Genomic DNA, 17,172 nt, shown 5'->3' with positions numbered 1-17,172 from the left:
TACTATGTGGTACACTATCAAGGTGTGATGCATACTGTTTGGGCCTTCTATAGGGTGTGATGGGCGAGGATAGACAAATGTCTGAGACCGTTTTCTAGGTGGTTTCCCATGGAATCTTCTATAAACTTCTCCTGTGCCACTTGCCTCTCTGAATTTGCCCAGGGATGAGTAAGAGATCTAAGAAATATCCAAGTGGAACCAATTGTAACAAGTGGAATGACACTAATCAAACCCCATGGATGACTCACACACTTGTACACATCTATAAATGGAACCCTCATCTAAGAGATCTAGAGGCTGGAATATTGTGAATTTCAAGGAAGTGTTGATAGTTTGTAATTAAGGAAAGAGCATTTTATTGTTGGTGTGATATTGCTATTACATGAGGTGAATAGGGATTGAAGCTAGGAGGATGATGCTAGATCAGACAATTGGGTTGTAATTCTCCCTTCTATTAATAAAGTTCTTCAAGTTTTCTTCCATATGATTGCGCAATTGTGAATGTTATCATTTGTGAATGCTATCATTTGTTCATTATATATTTGATTCTGTAATGTCTATGTTGTAATAGATCACGATGCTTTGACGGTTCTTTGTTGTTGTACTTGTGTAGGTACTCTTCAAGCGTGTTAAGTACAGGGAGGAGTTGCAAGCTCTGTCAAAGGGGAGAGAGATCAAGCAAGGGATTAAGTGGAAGTTCCAGGTTGGTTCCATTATCTTTCTCTTATCTATTACACTTAGAAGAAATCATTGAATTGCTTTAAACTGTTGTTTCTAGGGTAGCTGCCAAACCTAGAGGGCTAGTCGTTCGATAAGACACTAGCTTTCCTAGAAACAATAAGATCTTCTTCTACTTCAATTATAGCCTCAGTAGATGAAGTAGGTGAAGTTCAAGATCGGATTTCAGATCTTAAGACTTCAGGAAGTCTTTGTTGGCCTATGGATGGAATTTGAGTTTAAGTGGGTGGTGTGGAACTTCGATGTCGTGGTGGAGTTAGTAGAGTTGTGGGAATTTAACTCCTTCCTTGTCCTACAAATCTACCTCTACAGTCTATTTCCCTACAGATGTCATGTTTTTATTCGATTTTTTTTTTTTTTTTAACTCCGATTTGCACTTCCCCGGAAACAACACCAAAATGTTTAGTCAATTTAATGTTCTTAAATTCTAAGCATAAATTATCAGCCAGGGAAGGTAAACTGATGAAGTGCAAGTGCACTGTATGTGCTAGAAGTCTTTTATGTCATTAAGGTGATTATGTTATCATTATCTAAGCTAATGCCAAACTCTAGAATTAGTGTTGAGGTGATGTTATTATCTATACTGGGATGTTATTCCTAAGTTTTTTTTGTTAATTGATTATGCTAAATGTTATCTCTAGAATTAGTTCTAGTTGAATTGGGTTTTTATAATGATTGGATAATGATTTTACCTCTTTTCAATAGATGTGTTAAATTAATCTTCCTTTCAACTTATCAATTTTTTTGGATTTTGATGTTGTAGCTAAACAAAACTAACTTTGAAAATATGAAATGTCATAAAGAAAATTTAAATTTATCAACTTCAAAAGAAAATGTGCCTATATTCAGAAGCTAAGAAAGACTACCACTCTTATCCATTGCAACTTTATTTCAATTCAAAAAGAAAAACAGAAACGAAATGACTGAGTTATGAAATCACTAAGCTATGCTAGGCTATGAATGAAATGAAATTTGTGAGTTTATGCGATGTATTATGAAAATGAAATGAACAATACAGAAATAAATTAAGAGAACCTATTCACGATCTTCATTGAATTTCATCTTAAAAACATGAAAATGGGGCATCCATGAATTAAATCTATCAAATAACAATTGAAAATAAAAATCTAATTACTGTGAATCAAAGACCTGATCTACGTGTAGGGCCCCTTCACGAGGCATTCGTTCGCCTTCGATCAACAAAACATAAAATATATGACCTAAGAACTTTGCATTAAGTGAAAAAGAGTTTTACGAGATGCTCAAACTACATACGGTGGCGCACCCATTACACATAGAAGCCAATGTTTTTATAGAGTTCTTTTTAACCTTACGAGAAATCTAATCCTACAAAACTTCTCTATAGTCCTTAGGAAAACTAAATCATATTGCTTATTTGTGGATTTTCTATTGAAAAAGAAAATAGATGAAATTTCTTAAAATTCAGACTCTGTTCCAATGTGTTATCCTACTGTTGACCGCCATGGTTAGTCGAGTGATAGTGTGGATCTCTTGGTGAATTAGCTCGAGTAAATAGGAATCATTCCCTATATACGCATATACTCCTTCACTAAGTTTGCACACTCGAACCCTGGAAACAATGGAAGTGGCTATCAATATGTGGATTAGCGGCATAATTAGGTCAATTCTATAGCTACATGTAAAATTTAATAAAACAATAAGGCATATTGACAAAATATGAAAAAGAAGACATATGAATGTTTTACCTTGTCAAAACCTTATGTTTTCTACATTTATTTGCATGATAACGGTGGCAAAAAGGAGGTAAAAGGAGGTAAATTAGTTATGGGACTCTATACCTCTCTCTTTGTCTCTCCATCTTCCTTATCAATCCCTCTTTCTCTCTCCACCTTTTTCTCTCTATATATTTCTTCTTACCTTCCTCTCTCTCCCACTCCAATTTATCTCTCTTTCCCTCCCTCTCTCCACTCTCTCACATCCTCTCTCTTTCTTCATCCATCTCCCTTTCTCTCCCACCTCTCTCTCTCTCTCTCTCTCTCTCTCTTCACCCTCCAAATTTGTTACTATATCCTCCCCTCTCTCCTTCTCTCTCCTTCTCTACCCCATTCTCTCCACTTTTCCTTCTTTGTATCTTTATCCAACCACCAAACATACACACTCTCTCTCCACTTCTCACTCTCTACGTATTTCTTCTTACCTCCCTCTCTCCCCCTCCAACTCCATCTCTTTATACCCCCCTTTCTCCTCTGTTGGAAATAATACTGAGAGGGGGGGTGAATCAGTATTATCTAATTCTTTTAATAAATATTCCTTATTTGTTCTTTGAATTATTTTTGCATGTCAGTACCATAAAATAATGAGCATGAATAAAGAAAACAGATAGTCACACCAAAGAACACAAGATGTAAGGTGGAAACCCAATGTGGGTGAAAACCACCTGCTGCAATATGTCTCTATCTTCTTTCAAATTAGAAACTCCTTTTACAATGGTTTTGTACTGGTGCAGTCCTTTACCAGTACGCAGGCTGCAACCTGCAGAGAGCTACAACTCTCTCTCGTTTTTCAGTCTCTCCTGGAAGGGAGCTACAACCCCCTACTTCTTTTCTTACAAGGACCACTTTTCATAAATTTTCAAACTGGATCCATAAGCATCAAATGATCATCAAGTATAAGAGAATCACCCAATCAACTGTAGTAACCAGATCAACAATAATAGGACCAAACCCAGAACACAACAATGATAAACAAAGATTCTAAGAGAAGTAAGCACCCTGCTCAACTGCTAGCCTGCTTATGTAAGCACCCTGCTCAACTGCTTGCCTGCTTACAGTACTCACCCTGCTCAACTGCTCGCCTGCTTACAGTACGTACCCTGCTCAAATGCTCACCTGCTTACGTACGCACCCTGCTCAACTGCTCGCCTGCTTACGTACGCACCCTGCTCAACTGCTAGCCTGCATACCTCGCTCTGAGTCCATTGAACTGCCTGCGGACCTCCGCACCTGCAACCCTTCTGTGCCTGCGTACCGGCGCACCTGAAATGCTTCGTTCCTGCGTATGTACGCACTTTTCTCTCACTGTACCTGCGTACCTTCGGGCATAGATGATTTCAAGACTTCAGAAATAACCCAGACAGTCAGATCTACGGCTCTGAACATGCGTCGAAGAGATCTTGGTCCATCAGTAGACTCACCTTATTTAGATCTAGACCAGATCTAGCCCTCATAAGATATTCAACCTAAAACATACCCAAGCCAAATGATCTCCTTTGCTTTATATAGGAAAGATCTTCCTTAAAACATGGATCAATACCACGAGCCGACACCATAATAACCCAATACCGTCGGCTAAATACCAAGAGTAAAACATAAGAAAACCCCACATGTGAATTTCTTTGCCTTGAAATGTGTGCACTGGGGGTACGCACCTCCTGAACGGCTGACCTGCGGGTATGTACGCACTCTATGTAACTCCGACCTGCGTGTACGCACCTTATGTAAGGTGTACCTACGTACCCCTTATTTTCTTCAATATTTGATAGCTGATCATCAATCTCTGCTGCTGACTTGATGTACTGTGATCTATCACCTGAATGGGTTTCCATCAAGGACAACACTTTAGCCATAATGCCAACAATCTCCCCCTTTGGACTTGATGGCAACCTCAAAGCTTCATCTTCATTCTCCCCCTTTGACATCAAGGGCAAAGGGTTATGCTCCCCCTAAGAACATGCTCCCCCTGAATATGAACCAGATCTGCAACGAAGAACCATAATCCACCATGAAAGAGATAAAGACATATTGCAGCTACTTCCAAGATCTCCTTTTGCACATCCTCCATAATGCCAACAATGCATTATATGCTCCCCCTGAACCTGTACCATCAATCAGAAGAGGTTCAGCAATAAGATGATGCATCAACAACCCCCAGCTTTTTCCTGAGGTATTCAAAAGTGTCCCTGGGCAGTGGTTTGGTGAGAATATCAGCAACTTGTTCCTTAGAAGGAACATACTCCAACTTGACCTTCTGTTCAAGCACTTGTTCCAAGAGAAAATGATACTTGATTGGTATTTGCTTGGTTTTTGAATGTATAACAGGATTCTTTGAGATGCTGATTGCACTTGTGTTATCACATAAGATGGGGATTGGTGGTGTACAAGTGATTTGAAAATCCTGCAAAGTCTGCATCATCCAAAGGAGTTGGGTGCAACAAGATGCAGCAGCAACATATTCCGCTTCAGCTGTAGACAAGGCAATCGAACTCTGTTTCTTGCTGAACCAAGATACCAGTCTGGAACCCATAAAGAACACACCACCACTTGTGATTTTCCTGTCATCCACGCTTCCGGCCCAATCTGCATCTGTATAAGCATGAAGTGTAAGATATGTATCTCTAGGATACCATAAGCCATAATTTTGAGTCCCTTGAAGATATTTGAAAATTCTCTTCACTGCCTGAAGATGAGTCTCCTTCGGATTTGCCTGAAATCTTCCAACTATTCCAACTGCATGCATGATGTCTGGGCGGGTACCTGTCAAATAAAGTAAACTTCCAATCATAGATCTGTAGGTTGGTTGATGTACTGCTACAGATTCATCATTTGCACTGAGGCTACATCCTGTGACCATGGGTGTACATACTGGTTTTGCATCTTCCATACCATATTTCTTCAAAATCTGTTTGAGATACTTGGTTTGAGATAAAAAAATTCCTCCTTCTTTTTGTTGGATTTGCAAACCAAGGAAATATGTCAGTTCTCCTAGCAAGGACATTTCAAATTCTTTCTGCATGACCAAGGCAACGTTTTGACTCATAGCTTCTTCATTGCTCCCAAAATTAATGTCATCTACATACACAACAAGTATTAGCAATTTGTCATTTTCAACTTTTATATAAAGATTGCTATCTGCCGATCCTTTTGAAAAGCCTTGTTGTTGAAGATATTTGTCCAAACGGTAGTACCAAGCCCTTGGAGCTTGTTTGAGACCATAGAGAGCCTTTTTCAATCTGCATACAAGATTTGGATCATTTCCAAGAATGAACCCATCTGGCTGTTCAATGTACACTTCTTCTTCCAAGACTCCATTCAGAAAGGCTGATTTCACGTCCATTTGAAATACTTTGAAGCTTTGAAAACTTGAGAGAGCAAGGAACATTCGGATGGCCTCAAGTCTTGCAACATGAGCAAAGGTTTCTTCAAAAGCTATTCCTTCTTGCTGCGCATACCCTTTACAAACAAGTCTGGCTTTGTTTCTAACTACTTCTCCATTTTCATTCAATTTGTTTTTGAAGACCCATTTTGTCCCGATAACATTCTTATCTTTTGGTCTAGGAACCAGCTCCCAAGTGTTGTTCTTTTCGATCTGCTCAAGTTCTTCATCCATTGCTTTCACCCAACATTCATCTTTGCATGCCTCTTTCACATTTTGTGGTTCAGTAGAGGAGAGTAATGCCAAATAGCTTGAAGCTTCTGCAACTGTTCTTCTTGTTTGTACCTGCTTCTTTCTGCCCCATAATCTGAGATTCTGGATGGTCCTTCTGAACATATCTGGATGGAGTCTTTTCTTCTATTCTTGTTTGCTCCTCTGGTTCTTATTGAGGTTCTTCTTGAGGTTCTTCTTCTTCATCATTCTGTCGTTGGGGGTAGCCTTCATCTTCTTCGATGTCTTCATGATGTACTTGCCTAGGAATGTATCCCTTCTCATCAACCACTACATCAATGCTGTCAACAATTCTGCCAAGTCTTTTATTGTAGCATTTTTATGCTTTGCTATGTGGAGAGTAACCAAGAAGAATGCCTTCATCTGCTCTAGGTTCAAGTTTGCCAAGCTGCTCATCAGTATTCTTGATATAGCATTTGCTCCCAAAGATTTTGAGGTGCTTTACTGAAGGAGTCCTACCACTCTAGAGCTCATGAGGAGTTTGAGTGTTGTTCACTCGGACATTTGTTTTGTTGAGAATAACAACCGCAGCATGTGCAGCTTCACCCCAGAAAGTTGCGGGAGTTCCTGACTCATCAAGCATAGCACGAGCCATTTGTTGGACTGTTCTATTCATTCTTTCCACAACTCCATTTTGCTGAGGAGTTCTTGCTGTAGAGAATTCTCTTCTTATCCCATGTTCTTCACAGAAATCAAAAAATTCATTTGAAGTAAATTCCCCACCTCTGTCGGATCTGAGGCATTTAATTTTGTGACCTGATTCATTTTCAACCAAGGCTTTGAAGGATTTGAATTTTTCGAATGCTTCATCTTTGTGCTTCATAAGTCCTAACCAGACAAACCTGGAGAAATCGTCAATGAATAATATCAAGTATTCTTCTCCTCGAGGTGTTCTTTTCCTGAAAGGACCGCATGTATCTGTATGTACTAGCTCAAGAGGCATGCTAGCTGATCCTTCTTTCTCTGGAAAGTTAGTTCTCGTTTGTTTTCCAAACTGACATGATTTGCATATGGTGTTGTCAGGAATTTTGATATCTGGAAGATCGCGAACTGCTTGATATTTGCATGCTTTCCTTATTTGATAAAAGCTTAGATGTCCCAACCTCCGATGCCATAACTAGTGCTCATCATCCTTACTCAGATAACATTGTTGTTGTCCTTCTTCAAATATGTACAGATTATTTGGAGTTCTTTTGCCTTTGATCACTGTTTTACCTGTATCAAGATCACGAACAAGACATCCATTTGATCTGAATATAACCTCGGTTCTTTGATCACACATCTGGCTGACACTTAGAAGATTATGCTTCAATCCATCAACATACAAAACATTTCCAGCCTTGACCTTTTCTTTTAACTGAGCAATGCCTTTTCCTTTTATAGTCGCAGGAGTATCATTTCCAAAAGAGACTTTCTTTCCTTTTTCTAGAACAGAAAATGACTCAAGTTTTTCTTTATCACCTGTCATATGCTTCGAACATCCACTGTCAATGTACCATAGATTTTCCTGTCCCTCTGCATAAAATGCTATCCCACATCTTTCTGTTTGTGGTTCCTTTATTCTCCATGTTTTGGTGCTTGAGGCTTGTTCCTTTTTCTGCTGAAACCTGCTCCTGCATTCAGAGTCTTCATGACCAAAGTTATTGCAAATAGAACATTCAACTTCATTTTCAAGAACCAAAAAGTTGTTATAGGTCCTTTTTGTAATCCCGATCATACTTATTTGTTTTTGAGCTTCCCTTGTCATGATCGTTTTATATGCAACACATTGAGCTGCTTTGTGACCAAAGTTATGGCAAGAAAAGCATTGTCCATTGAAGAAACTTCTGCGGTTATCGAATCTACCAGCCAATTGATTGTAATTTCTATTGTCATCTATTCTTGAACCAAATTGAGAAGATTTTACCTGTGGTTGGTTGTAGCTTTTGTTCACCCTTAAGATGGATTGCCCCTGATAGTTTCTGTTTGTAATTCGTCCCTGCTTTACTTGATGATCTTCATTGTGCTTTTGCTCATTTCTTCTTGCTGCATCAAGATAAATTTTTGAGGTGGATGCTTGAGAAGTTTCTCCATTATAGCCCAGACCTGTCTTGTTTAGTGGAGACCGCTGCACATTGATAATCTCATCCAAAGTTTCAGATCCTTTGACAAACTTAAGATTAATAGCTTTTGTTTTCTCAATCTCTTTTCTAAGACCAGCAATTTCACCTTCTAATTTTTCAATATGTTTTTCCTTTTCATCAATTTGAAATTGTAGAGTATCAATGATCATGTTCTTTTCTTCTATACATCTCTTGAGTCTAGTAATTTCATCATAAAGATTATCCACATCTATAGCATCCATATAATCATCATCTTCAAATTCCATTAACAACTTATATTCATTACCTTGTTCATCTTCATCACTGTTTGATAGACCATCACTATCTTCATGAGTGTAGTAGATTTTCTTATTTGCGTTCTGTTTCTTGTTCCATCTAGCAGGTTTTTTTCCTTTATCCTTATAAGGACATTTTGCAGCATAATGACCTACTCTTCCACAAGCAAAGCATTTAAAAGGTAACTTACCTCTGAACCTTCCAGAACCCCTTTGAAGATTTCTGACAAAATTTGATTCTTCTTCCTCTTCTTCTGGGACGTGGCTTGCTTCATAATAATCTCCTTTGCCTGATGCCTTGAAAGCAGCTTCTCTTCTGTCTGATGGACCTCCCTTTCTCATTTCATAAGCAGTTAGAATTCCATGTAGCTGAGACATAGTAAGAATCCGTAGATTTTCTTTTTCTTCTATTGCAGATACTTTATATTCAAACTTGGGGGACAATGATCTTAGAACCTTTTCAACCACAATAGCCTCTTTTATTTCTTCACCCAAATTTTTCATACAATTAACAACCTCATCTACCCTAAGAAAATAGTTAGCCACACTTTCATCATTATACATTTTGAGAGTCTCATACTGAATTCTGAGAGTTTGAAGTTTAGCACGCTTTACCTGTTCATCTCCTTCATAGCTCGTGACAATTTTGTCCCATATCTCTTTTGCGGATTTATAGTGCATTACCTTCATGAATTCTGATTGAGATATACATCCTAATAGAGTACTGACTGCTTTCGCATTTGTTTCATACTTCTTTTTCTCGGCTGCATCTGTAGGAGTAGCTGAAGGAAAAGCGTAGCCTGTCTCTACAATGTCCCAAACTTCTGTACCAAGAGATTGAAGATAGGCAGTAACTCTTACCTTCCAATAATTGAAGTTTGTTCCATCAAAAACCGGTGGCCTGATTGATGCTTCTCTCTCGTAGTTGCTCATGATGAACGATCTACCTTCAAGCGATCAAGCTTCTCTGAAGGACCTGCTCTGATACCAATTGTTGGAAATAATACTGAGAGGGGGGGTGAATCAGTATTATCTAATTCTTTTAATAAATCTTCCTTATTTTTTCTTTGAATTATTTTTGCATGTCAGTACCATAAAATAATGAGCATGAATAAAGAAAATAGATAGTCACACCAAAGAACACAAGATGTAAGGTGGAAACCTAATGTGGGTGAAAACCACCTGCTGCAATATGTCTCTATCTTCTTTCAAATTAGAAACTCCTTTTACAATGGTTTTGTACTGGTGCAGTCCTTTACGAGTACGCAGGCTGCAACCTGCAGAGAGCTACAACTCTCTCTCGTTTTCCAGTCTCTCCTGGAAGGGAGCTACAACCCCCTACTTCTTTTCTTACAAGGACCACTTTTCATAAATTTTCAAACTGGATCCATAAGCATCAAATGATCATCAAGTATAAGAGAATCACCCAATCAACTGTAGTAACCAGATCAACAATAATAGGACCAAACCCAGAACACAACAATGATAAACAAAGATTCTAAGAGAAGTAAGCACCCTGCTCAGCTGCTAGCCTGCTTATGTAAGCACCCTGCTCAACTGCTTGCCTGCTTACAGTACTCACCCTGCTCAACTGCTTTCCTGCTTACAGTACGCACCCTGCTCAACTGCTCGCCTGCTTACGTACGCACCCTGCTCAACTGCTCGCCTGCTTACGTACGCACCCTGCTCAACTGCTAGCATGCATACCTCGCTCTGAGTCCATTGAACTGCCTGCGGACCTCCGCACCTGCAACCCTTCTGTGCCTGCGTACCGACGCACCTGAAATGCTTCGTTCCTACGTATGTACGCACTTTTCTCTCACTGTACCTGCGTACCTTCGGGCATAGATGATTTCAAGACTTCAGAAATAACCCACACAGTCAGATCTACAGATCTGAACATGCGCCGAAGAGATCTCGGTCCATCAGTAGATTCGCCTTATTTAGATCTAGACCAGATCTAGCCCTCATAAGATATTCAACCTAAAACATACCCAAGCCAAATGATCTCCTTTTCTTTATATAGGAAAGCTCTTCCTTAAAACATAGATCAATACCACGAGCCGACACCATAATAACCCAATATCGTCGGCTAAATACCAAGAGTAAAACATAAGAAAACCCCACATGTGAATTTCTTTGCCTTGAAATGTGTGCACTGGGGGTACGCACCTCCTGAACGGCTGACCTGCGGGTATGTACGCACTCTATGTAACTTCGACCCGCGTGTACGTACCTTATGTAAGGTGTACCTGCGTACCCCTTATTTTCTTCAATATTTGATAGATGATCATCAATCTCTGCTGCTGACTTGAAGTACTGTGATCTATCACCTGAATGGGTTGCCATCAAGGACAACACTTTAGCCATAATGCCAACATCCTCCTCTCTCGCTCCCTACCTCCTCCTCTCTCTCAAGTCCTCTCTCTCGTCCTTCCTCTCTCTCCCTTTCTCTCCTACCTTCCTCTCTCTTCCCCCATCACTCTCTCTCTCTCTCTCTCTCTCTCTCTCTCTCTTTCATCATTCCTCTCTCTCTTTTTCTCTCCTACTTCCCTCCCTCTTCCCCCATCACACCCTCTCTCTCTCTCTCTCTCTCACTCTCTCTCTCTTTTCCCTCCAATCCTCTTTCTCTCTCTCTCTCCCTTTTCCCTCCAATCCTCTTCCTCTTCCTCCTCTTTTCCCTCCAATCCTCTCTCTTTCCCCATCATTCTCTCTCTCTCTATGACAATGTTACTATGTGCCCCCATCTCTCCTTCTTTGTCTCTTTATCTCACGGCTAAACATACACACTCCCTCTCCATCTCTCCCTTTCCACCCACTCTCTCCCTTCACTTCTTACTCTCTATGTATTTCTTCTTCTCTCCCTCTCTCCTCCTCCAACTCCATCTCTCTATCCCTCCCCCTCTCCTCCTCTATCTCAATCCCTCTCTCTCTTCCTTCCTCTCTCTCTCTCTCTCTCTCTCTCTCTCTCTCTCTCTCTCTCTCTCTCTACGCTCCAATCCTCTCACTCTCTCCATCCTTCCCTCCTTATATCTCTCACCCCTCCATCTTTGTGTCTCCCTCTTACCCTTCTCTACTTCTCTCACTTCTCTCCCTCTCTTGATCTTCATTCCTCTTCTCCCCTCTCATTTAGTTTATCTCCATCTCTCCCTTGCCACTCCCCCTATCTCTCTAGCTCTATCACTCTATATCTTTGTTCTTCCCTCACATATATATCTAGGGTTAATATATATCATGATATATTAATACATATTATAATATAACAAATTTAATATTGTACTAATCGAAGTTATTAAATTTAATAATATTAATATTATAATATATTAATATGAAGATTATATTTAATAATACTAATGATATTAATCTTTGAATATTAATATTAGGGTTAATAGTATTTTTTCTTGCATGATATTAATAATAATTTCCCGCATGGTATTTGGCCCATAGGCTTCACCTAAACAAATTTCATTTTTTGAGTTTTAGTAAATATAAAATGGTTTATGGAGTAATATAAAAACATGTTTTATTTATTTACCATGCCTCTAGTTTATTTATATTTTTACTCATTTACCATACCTCTGGAGTAAGTATACATACTGGTTTTATTTATTTACCATACCTCTAGTTTATTTATATTTTTATTTATTTACCATACCCCGAGAGTAAGTATAAAAAGAGGTTTTGTTTATTTACCATACCTCGACAATAAGTATAAAAAGAGGTTTTTTTATTTACCATACCTCGAGTTTATTTATAGTTTTATCTAGTGTATTTATATTTTTATTTAGTGTCTGTAAACCTTGTTATGTTTTAAATTTATATTGTGTTTATACATAATAATAATTAGATTGATTAAATGTTTATGTTTACATTTACTTTTACATTTAGGTTTACATTTACATGTTTACCATACTAGAATGTAGAGTGCCTTTTACGCAATCATTCAGATAGATTTGCTAGGACTCTTGTACAATAATAAATAATCATTGGCATTTAGATATCTAGGTATTTATATATCCATGTATTTGTGCATAAACACACAAAATCAATGAAAAACAATTACAACGGTACTTTCCCATTTTAGTGCAACTCACCACTTCTCTGAACAAATTAACATTTCACTATTTCTCTTACAATCATTCACACAGATTTGCTAGGATGTAATCGTTCAAATTTAAATATCCATGTATTCATGCATAAACAAACAAAATCAAAGAAAAATAATTTATGAATTTCTCTTCTCATTGATAAAAATGAGAACTTTACATACATAAGAAGTTGTGGTCTATTCTTCTATGGTCTATTTCTACATTCATTTGGCCATTAGTTCTCATTTCCAGTAGGCTTACAATAAATAGAATTATGAAATACAACATCTTTTATAAAAAGCACTCCATAAATCAGCTTTTCCTAAATCCTAAAATTACTACCTCCTTTATTCCTAAAGATCTCATAATTTATTCATTAAACCTCTCAAGGTATATTCCATAACTCTATTATGCTCTTCAAGGAAACTTTTCTTTTTCTTTATGGAAAAATCTCTCCTATCCATAGCTTTTTTAAAACTATTATATAATAATTAAATGAAATTAAGAATATTTACAATTAAGGAATTATAATTCCTTTACAATATTGAAATCTCTTTTGGATTTTTGTTTCACAAATATTGATGGATTGGGAGCTCTAATGCTAGTGCATCAATATTACTTAAGTAGAGAATAAAACTAGAAAATTATGCCACACTAGATATTTATTATATTCTTTTTTGTCTATTGCAATTGATGATGCTAGAATTATTAATCAGGCATCAAAATAAAAATTTACTAAATAATGAAAGATTGTCATGGTTGAATATAATCAGTGTGCATAGTGAAGGTGATTACCTTAAATAATGTTGCAAATTCTGTGCCCATGCTTGTGACTTGGTGTAGGGAATGAAGAGGGATTGTTGACTAGGCTAGCCAACAATATGGATACCTTCCCACTTTCCCAATTTTTTAAAATGTATTTAACTAGTGATAGAAGGTTCAGTATATGTTACATCCTTTACACATAGGTTTAGTTTCATCTAATTCAGGTTTTAAGGGTTAGCTCCCAATTGATGAGGTTCCATTAGTTATGGGACAATGGGGGGGATAATGCCAAGATGAACTTGTTTTTCCTCTTCATGTATTACTTTTGGGAAGGGATTAAATCCGGTCGAATATTACCATGGTTATAATTTAGTGTTAGTTAGTGCAATAGGGTTGAGGGTGTTGTAGAAGCACCAAATATTTGTGTTCTTAATTGTTGAGTTAATATAATAAAATAAAGAGAGGTGTACCATTTATTTATGTTTATTTCCAAATTTATAAGATTCTAATGTAAATATTTATGTAATATATGCATAATAATATTACTATATGTATTATACTATGCTATGCTGATGGCCTTGGCCTTCTTACCCTTATATAATTATTTATTTCTCCACAACTTCATGCTCTTCCACTTTCAATTTTTCATCTTTTGTGTTTATTATTGCAATATTTAGAACTATATGAAACTTTGAAGGTTATGCATGGTCTTTAGTATAGTTTATTCTATATTTACTATTTCCCAATATTATTCTGAATGAGCTTTTCCTTTTCAAAATCAACTAGAGTTTTAAGACGGTAATTTATTTTTATCTCATAATTTCCAAGTTCCTCTTAGAGATGACCTTGATTGATAGTCTTTATATTGAAAATTTATACATCTACTAGGAACCATCCTAACCATTCTAACTTAGATTCTTTCTTGTAGTACTTCATTTTGAGGTGGGGTTAATTTTAGAGACGATTTTGCCAAAATGCAAAGGAATTTCTTATTATATAGATTTGGTTGGTGACTCCACCCACATATATTTATTTATTAAGAGATCTTCTCTATATTCATCTTATTACATTTTTTTACATTTCTTTTTAAATCTTTTTTCTGTAAATAAATAGTTAATATAACTCTATACAGATACATATATTTATTTATTAAGAGATCTTCTCTATATTCATCTTATTACATTTTTTTACATTTCTTTTTAAATCTTTTTTCTGTAAATAAATAGTTAATATAACTCTATACAGATTTGAGATAGCTTTGATCTTAAAAAATAAAAATAAAAATGAATCAAAGGACTCTTCCTAATGACACGTTCCCTTAAATTCCATGAATAAAGATGGAAAGGAAAATAACACGATTCTATCTATTGAAAAAAAAACACGGAATATCCTTGATTAGTGAAGGATAATACCTATTTTAAGTCACAGATGTCTCGTACAGTTCTTGGAATAGAATAAAGGCGTATGTACTTTCCATCGACTGTAAACTAACAATATAAGGGCTTGGGCTTCTCTTCTTTCTTCCGAAGATGGAATATATGACTGCGACATGGCTTACAAAATTTCCTTTTACAAAGCTAATCTCTTAAATAGCATTAGCGACTCCTTGATCTCTAATTAGAGGTCATCTTCAATTATGCCGTTTCCACGTAGATTCCACATATCGTCAAGACCCACAGTTGCTTGAATCAGACTTGAACTTTTACAATACAAACCCGCACTGAAATCCTACACGCAACAACTACGGATTGCAGTATTTCCGCCTTGTGGTTGTAACAAAACCTTCCATACAAACTCGGATATGGATGGAAAAAACAAATCACTGAACCTTGCATACAAACTCAGCTATGGAGGAGCAATAAAAAAAAAACACAAATCGCTGGACGTCCTCTCCATTTGAATAAGTGGACGGAAAGTTGATAAATATATGATAATATTATGAAAAAGAAAATCAAATATTATATAACATTCAATTTCACTATAAAGAATGCAAAAATTTCAAATGAAAATTCATCAATTTTGTCATAAAATATTATATTTTTATCTATATCTGTAGACATTTTTTCATTTCTATTCGAATGTTTTTATATTATCTGAATAGATGATAACTTCGTGATTTGGGAAAAAAGTGTTTGTAGAACTATTGAGAGGTACAAAATAACGGGTATAAAAGATGCAGGATGGATGCAGATAACGGAACCAAGCTTAGAGGTATCATTTGAAATTGTTATATATTATTATTATTTTTTATTGTATTATTTTCTCAATCATTTTTATATCAACTTATAAAATTTGATAGGCATGTATTTTGATGATTTACAGAAATATGTAGTTTTGAAATGTTTTTCCATTTTAATATATTAGCATGACTAAATTATGAAGAGTGGTTTTCTGATGACATTTTAATTTATACAGCGTTGCGGAAATGATATAACAAAGTTAAAGAAAGAAATTGACATTTTAACCAATAAAAGTAGGTTCGTATTCAACTACAGATACTCAAGCGCCTTGGTTGATAATTTTTATGGTACATGAAAATTTTCAAAATGTTATAATAATGCTAATTATAAAGAGATTGTTCATATCAATATCGGAAATTGATGGGAGATAGTATCTCAAGTTTATCTATGAAGGAACTTGATGAACTTGAAGTGCGTCTCGAAAGAGGAATAGATTGTATTCGATTACAGAAGGTGAGAGGAAAATTTCGTTACCCTTTTATTTTTATAATTTAAATGTTTTTAAATGCCTTTAAAGTTCATAGTACATAGCCAAATAATATCCATTGATTCTACTATTTGGGATCCATCATTTGTTGAATATATTTATTGTTCAATACGCAGGATAGAATCTTTCTTCAAGAAAATCAGACAGTAAAAAAATTGGTATGATACATCTTAAACCTAATATTCCTGTGCTTTCAGTGAATTATTTTAATGTTCTCAACAACCGTTTAATTAGCGATGGAGTTGGAAAGATTTATTAATCTTAATGGCGTAAGGGATGTTGTATTAAGATGAGGAAAAGTTTTCTTAAATCTCTTACATTTTATGATATGCAGGAAGAAGCGCTAATTGTTGAGAACCAATTCCTTCGTACCAAGGTATCTTCATACACTACTTATAATTGTTATTTTAGTATATATTATATGTAATTGTTGTGTATTAAAACATCTTGTTAGATAAGCACATATCAAAATATATTATGTATTTTATGCTATACGGCAGGTGTTAAACTATTTTTTTCCATGTTCAGATAGGAACATACCAAAATGCAAGAAGTAAAAACGCAGTCCGTTCCTACAAAGAAGAACATCCTCAGTTTCACACCCTAAATCTCCTTCAAAGATTGCATGAAGAAAATTTCAAGCAAGATTCAAATACCTGTGATCTTCGAGGGTAACAGCATTGTTTGGATTCCAAAACATTTCACATTGTTTAATTGAGGCTTTCTTGATCATGAGAAAAAAAAATCGACCTAAATCACTCCCAACAAATATTTTATTAAATCAAATAAAATAAATCATGTATTTAATTTTACTAATTAGTTTTTTTCATAGGTATTTATTATTATAATATTGGATACCTTATGGACACTTATAAAATATTGACTTTCTGACTCTTGATTTTATTTACTTGTTGACTCATGTATTTGCAATTTTAGTTGAATTTTGGCATGTTAACCTTTTTCATTTTTAAATACAAAATTTTACCTTATTATCATAAATAAGCAAGATCTAGTCTGCATTGCATATTTTGGTACTTATATTAATATAATATA

General features: G+C 36.1%; 1 protein-coding gene across 1 annotated transcript in view; it reads left to right on the top strand.

Annotated features, from left to right (window-relative positions):
• Window positions 1-16,879, top strand: part of LOC149158594 (agamous-like MADS-box protein AGL11) — a 98,887-nt gene extending 82,008 nt beyond the window's left edge. Inside the window, exons 4-10 of the mRNA XM_089437775.1 lie at window positions 614-703; window positions 15,522-15,603; window positions 15,808-15,869; window positions 16,004-16,085; window positions 16,236-16,277; window positions 16,454-16,495; window positions 16,648-16,879. Of these exons, the coding sequence (XP_089293901.1) occupies window positions 614-703; window positions 15,522-15,603; window positions 15,808-15,869; window positions 16,004-16,085; window positions 16,236-16,277; window positions 16,454-16,495; window positions 16,648-16,794 (547 nt within the window). The 3' untranslated portion in view covers window positions 16,795-16,879. The remainder of the gene's footprint in view (window positions 1-613; window positions 704-15,521; window positions 15,604-15,807; window positions 15,870-16,003; window positions 16,086-16,235; window positions 16,278-16,453; window positions 16,496-16,647) is intronic.
• Window positions 16,880-17,172: the final 293 nt, after the last annotated feature.

This window comes from Pinus tabuliformis, chromosome 5_2 (genome assembly GCF_031772625.1).
Source record: "Pinus tabuliformis cultivar Carrire ecotype Pingquan chromosome 5_2, CPIR1, whole genome shotgun sequence".
NCBI classification, from domain to species: domain Eukaryota; kingdom Viridiplantae; phylum Streptophyta; class Pinopsida; order Pinales; family Pinaceae; genus Pinus; species Pinus tabuliformis.
Note: the sequence above shows the minus strand (reverse complement) of the source record. Positions and strands in the feature narration are given on the sequence as shown.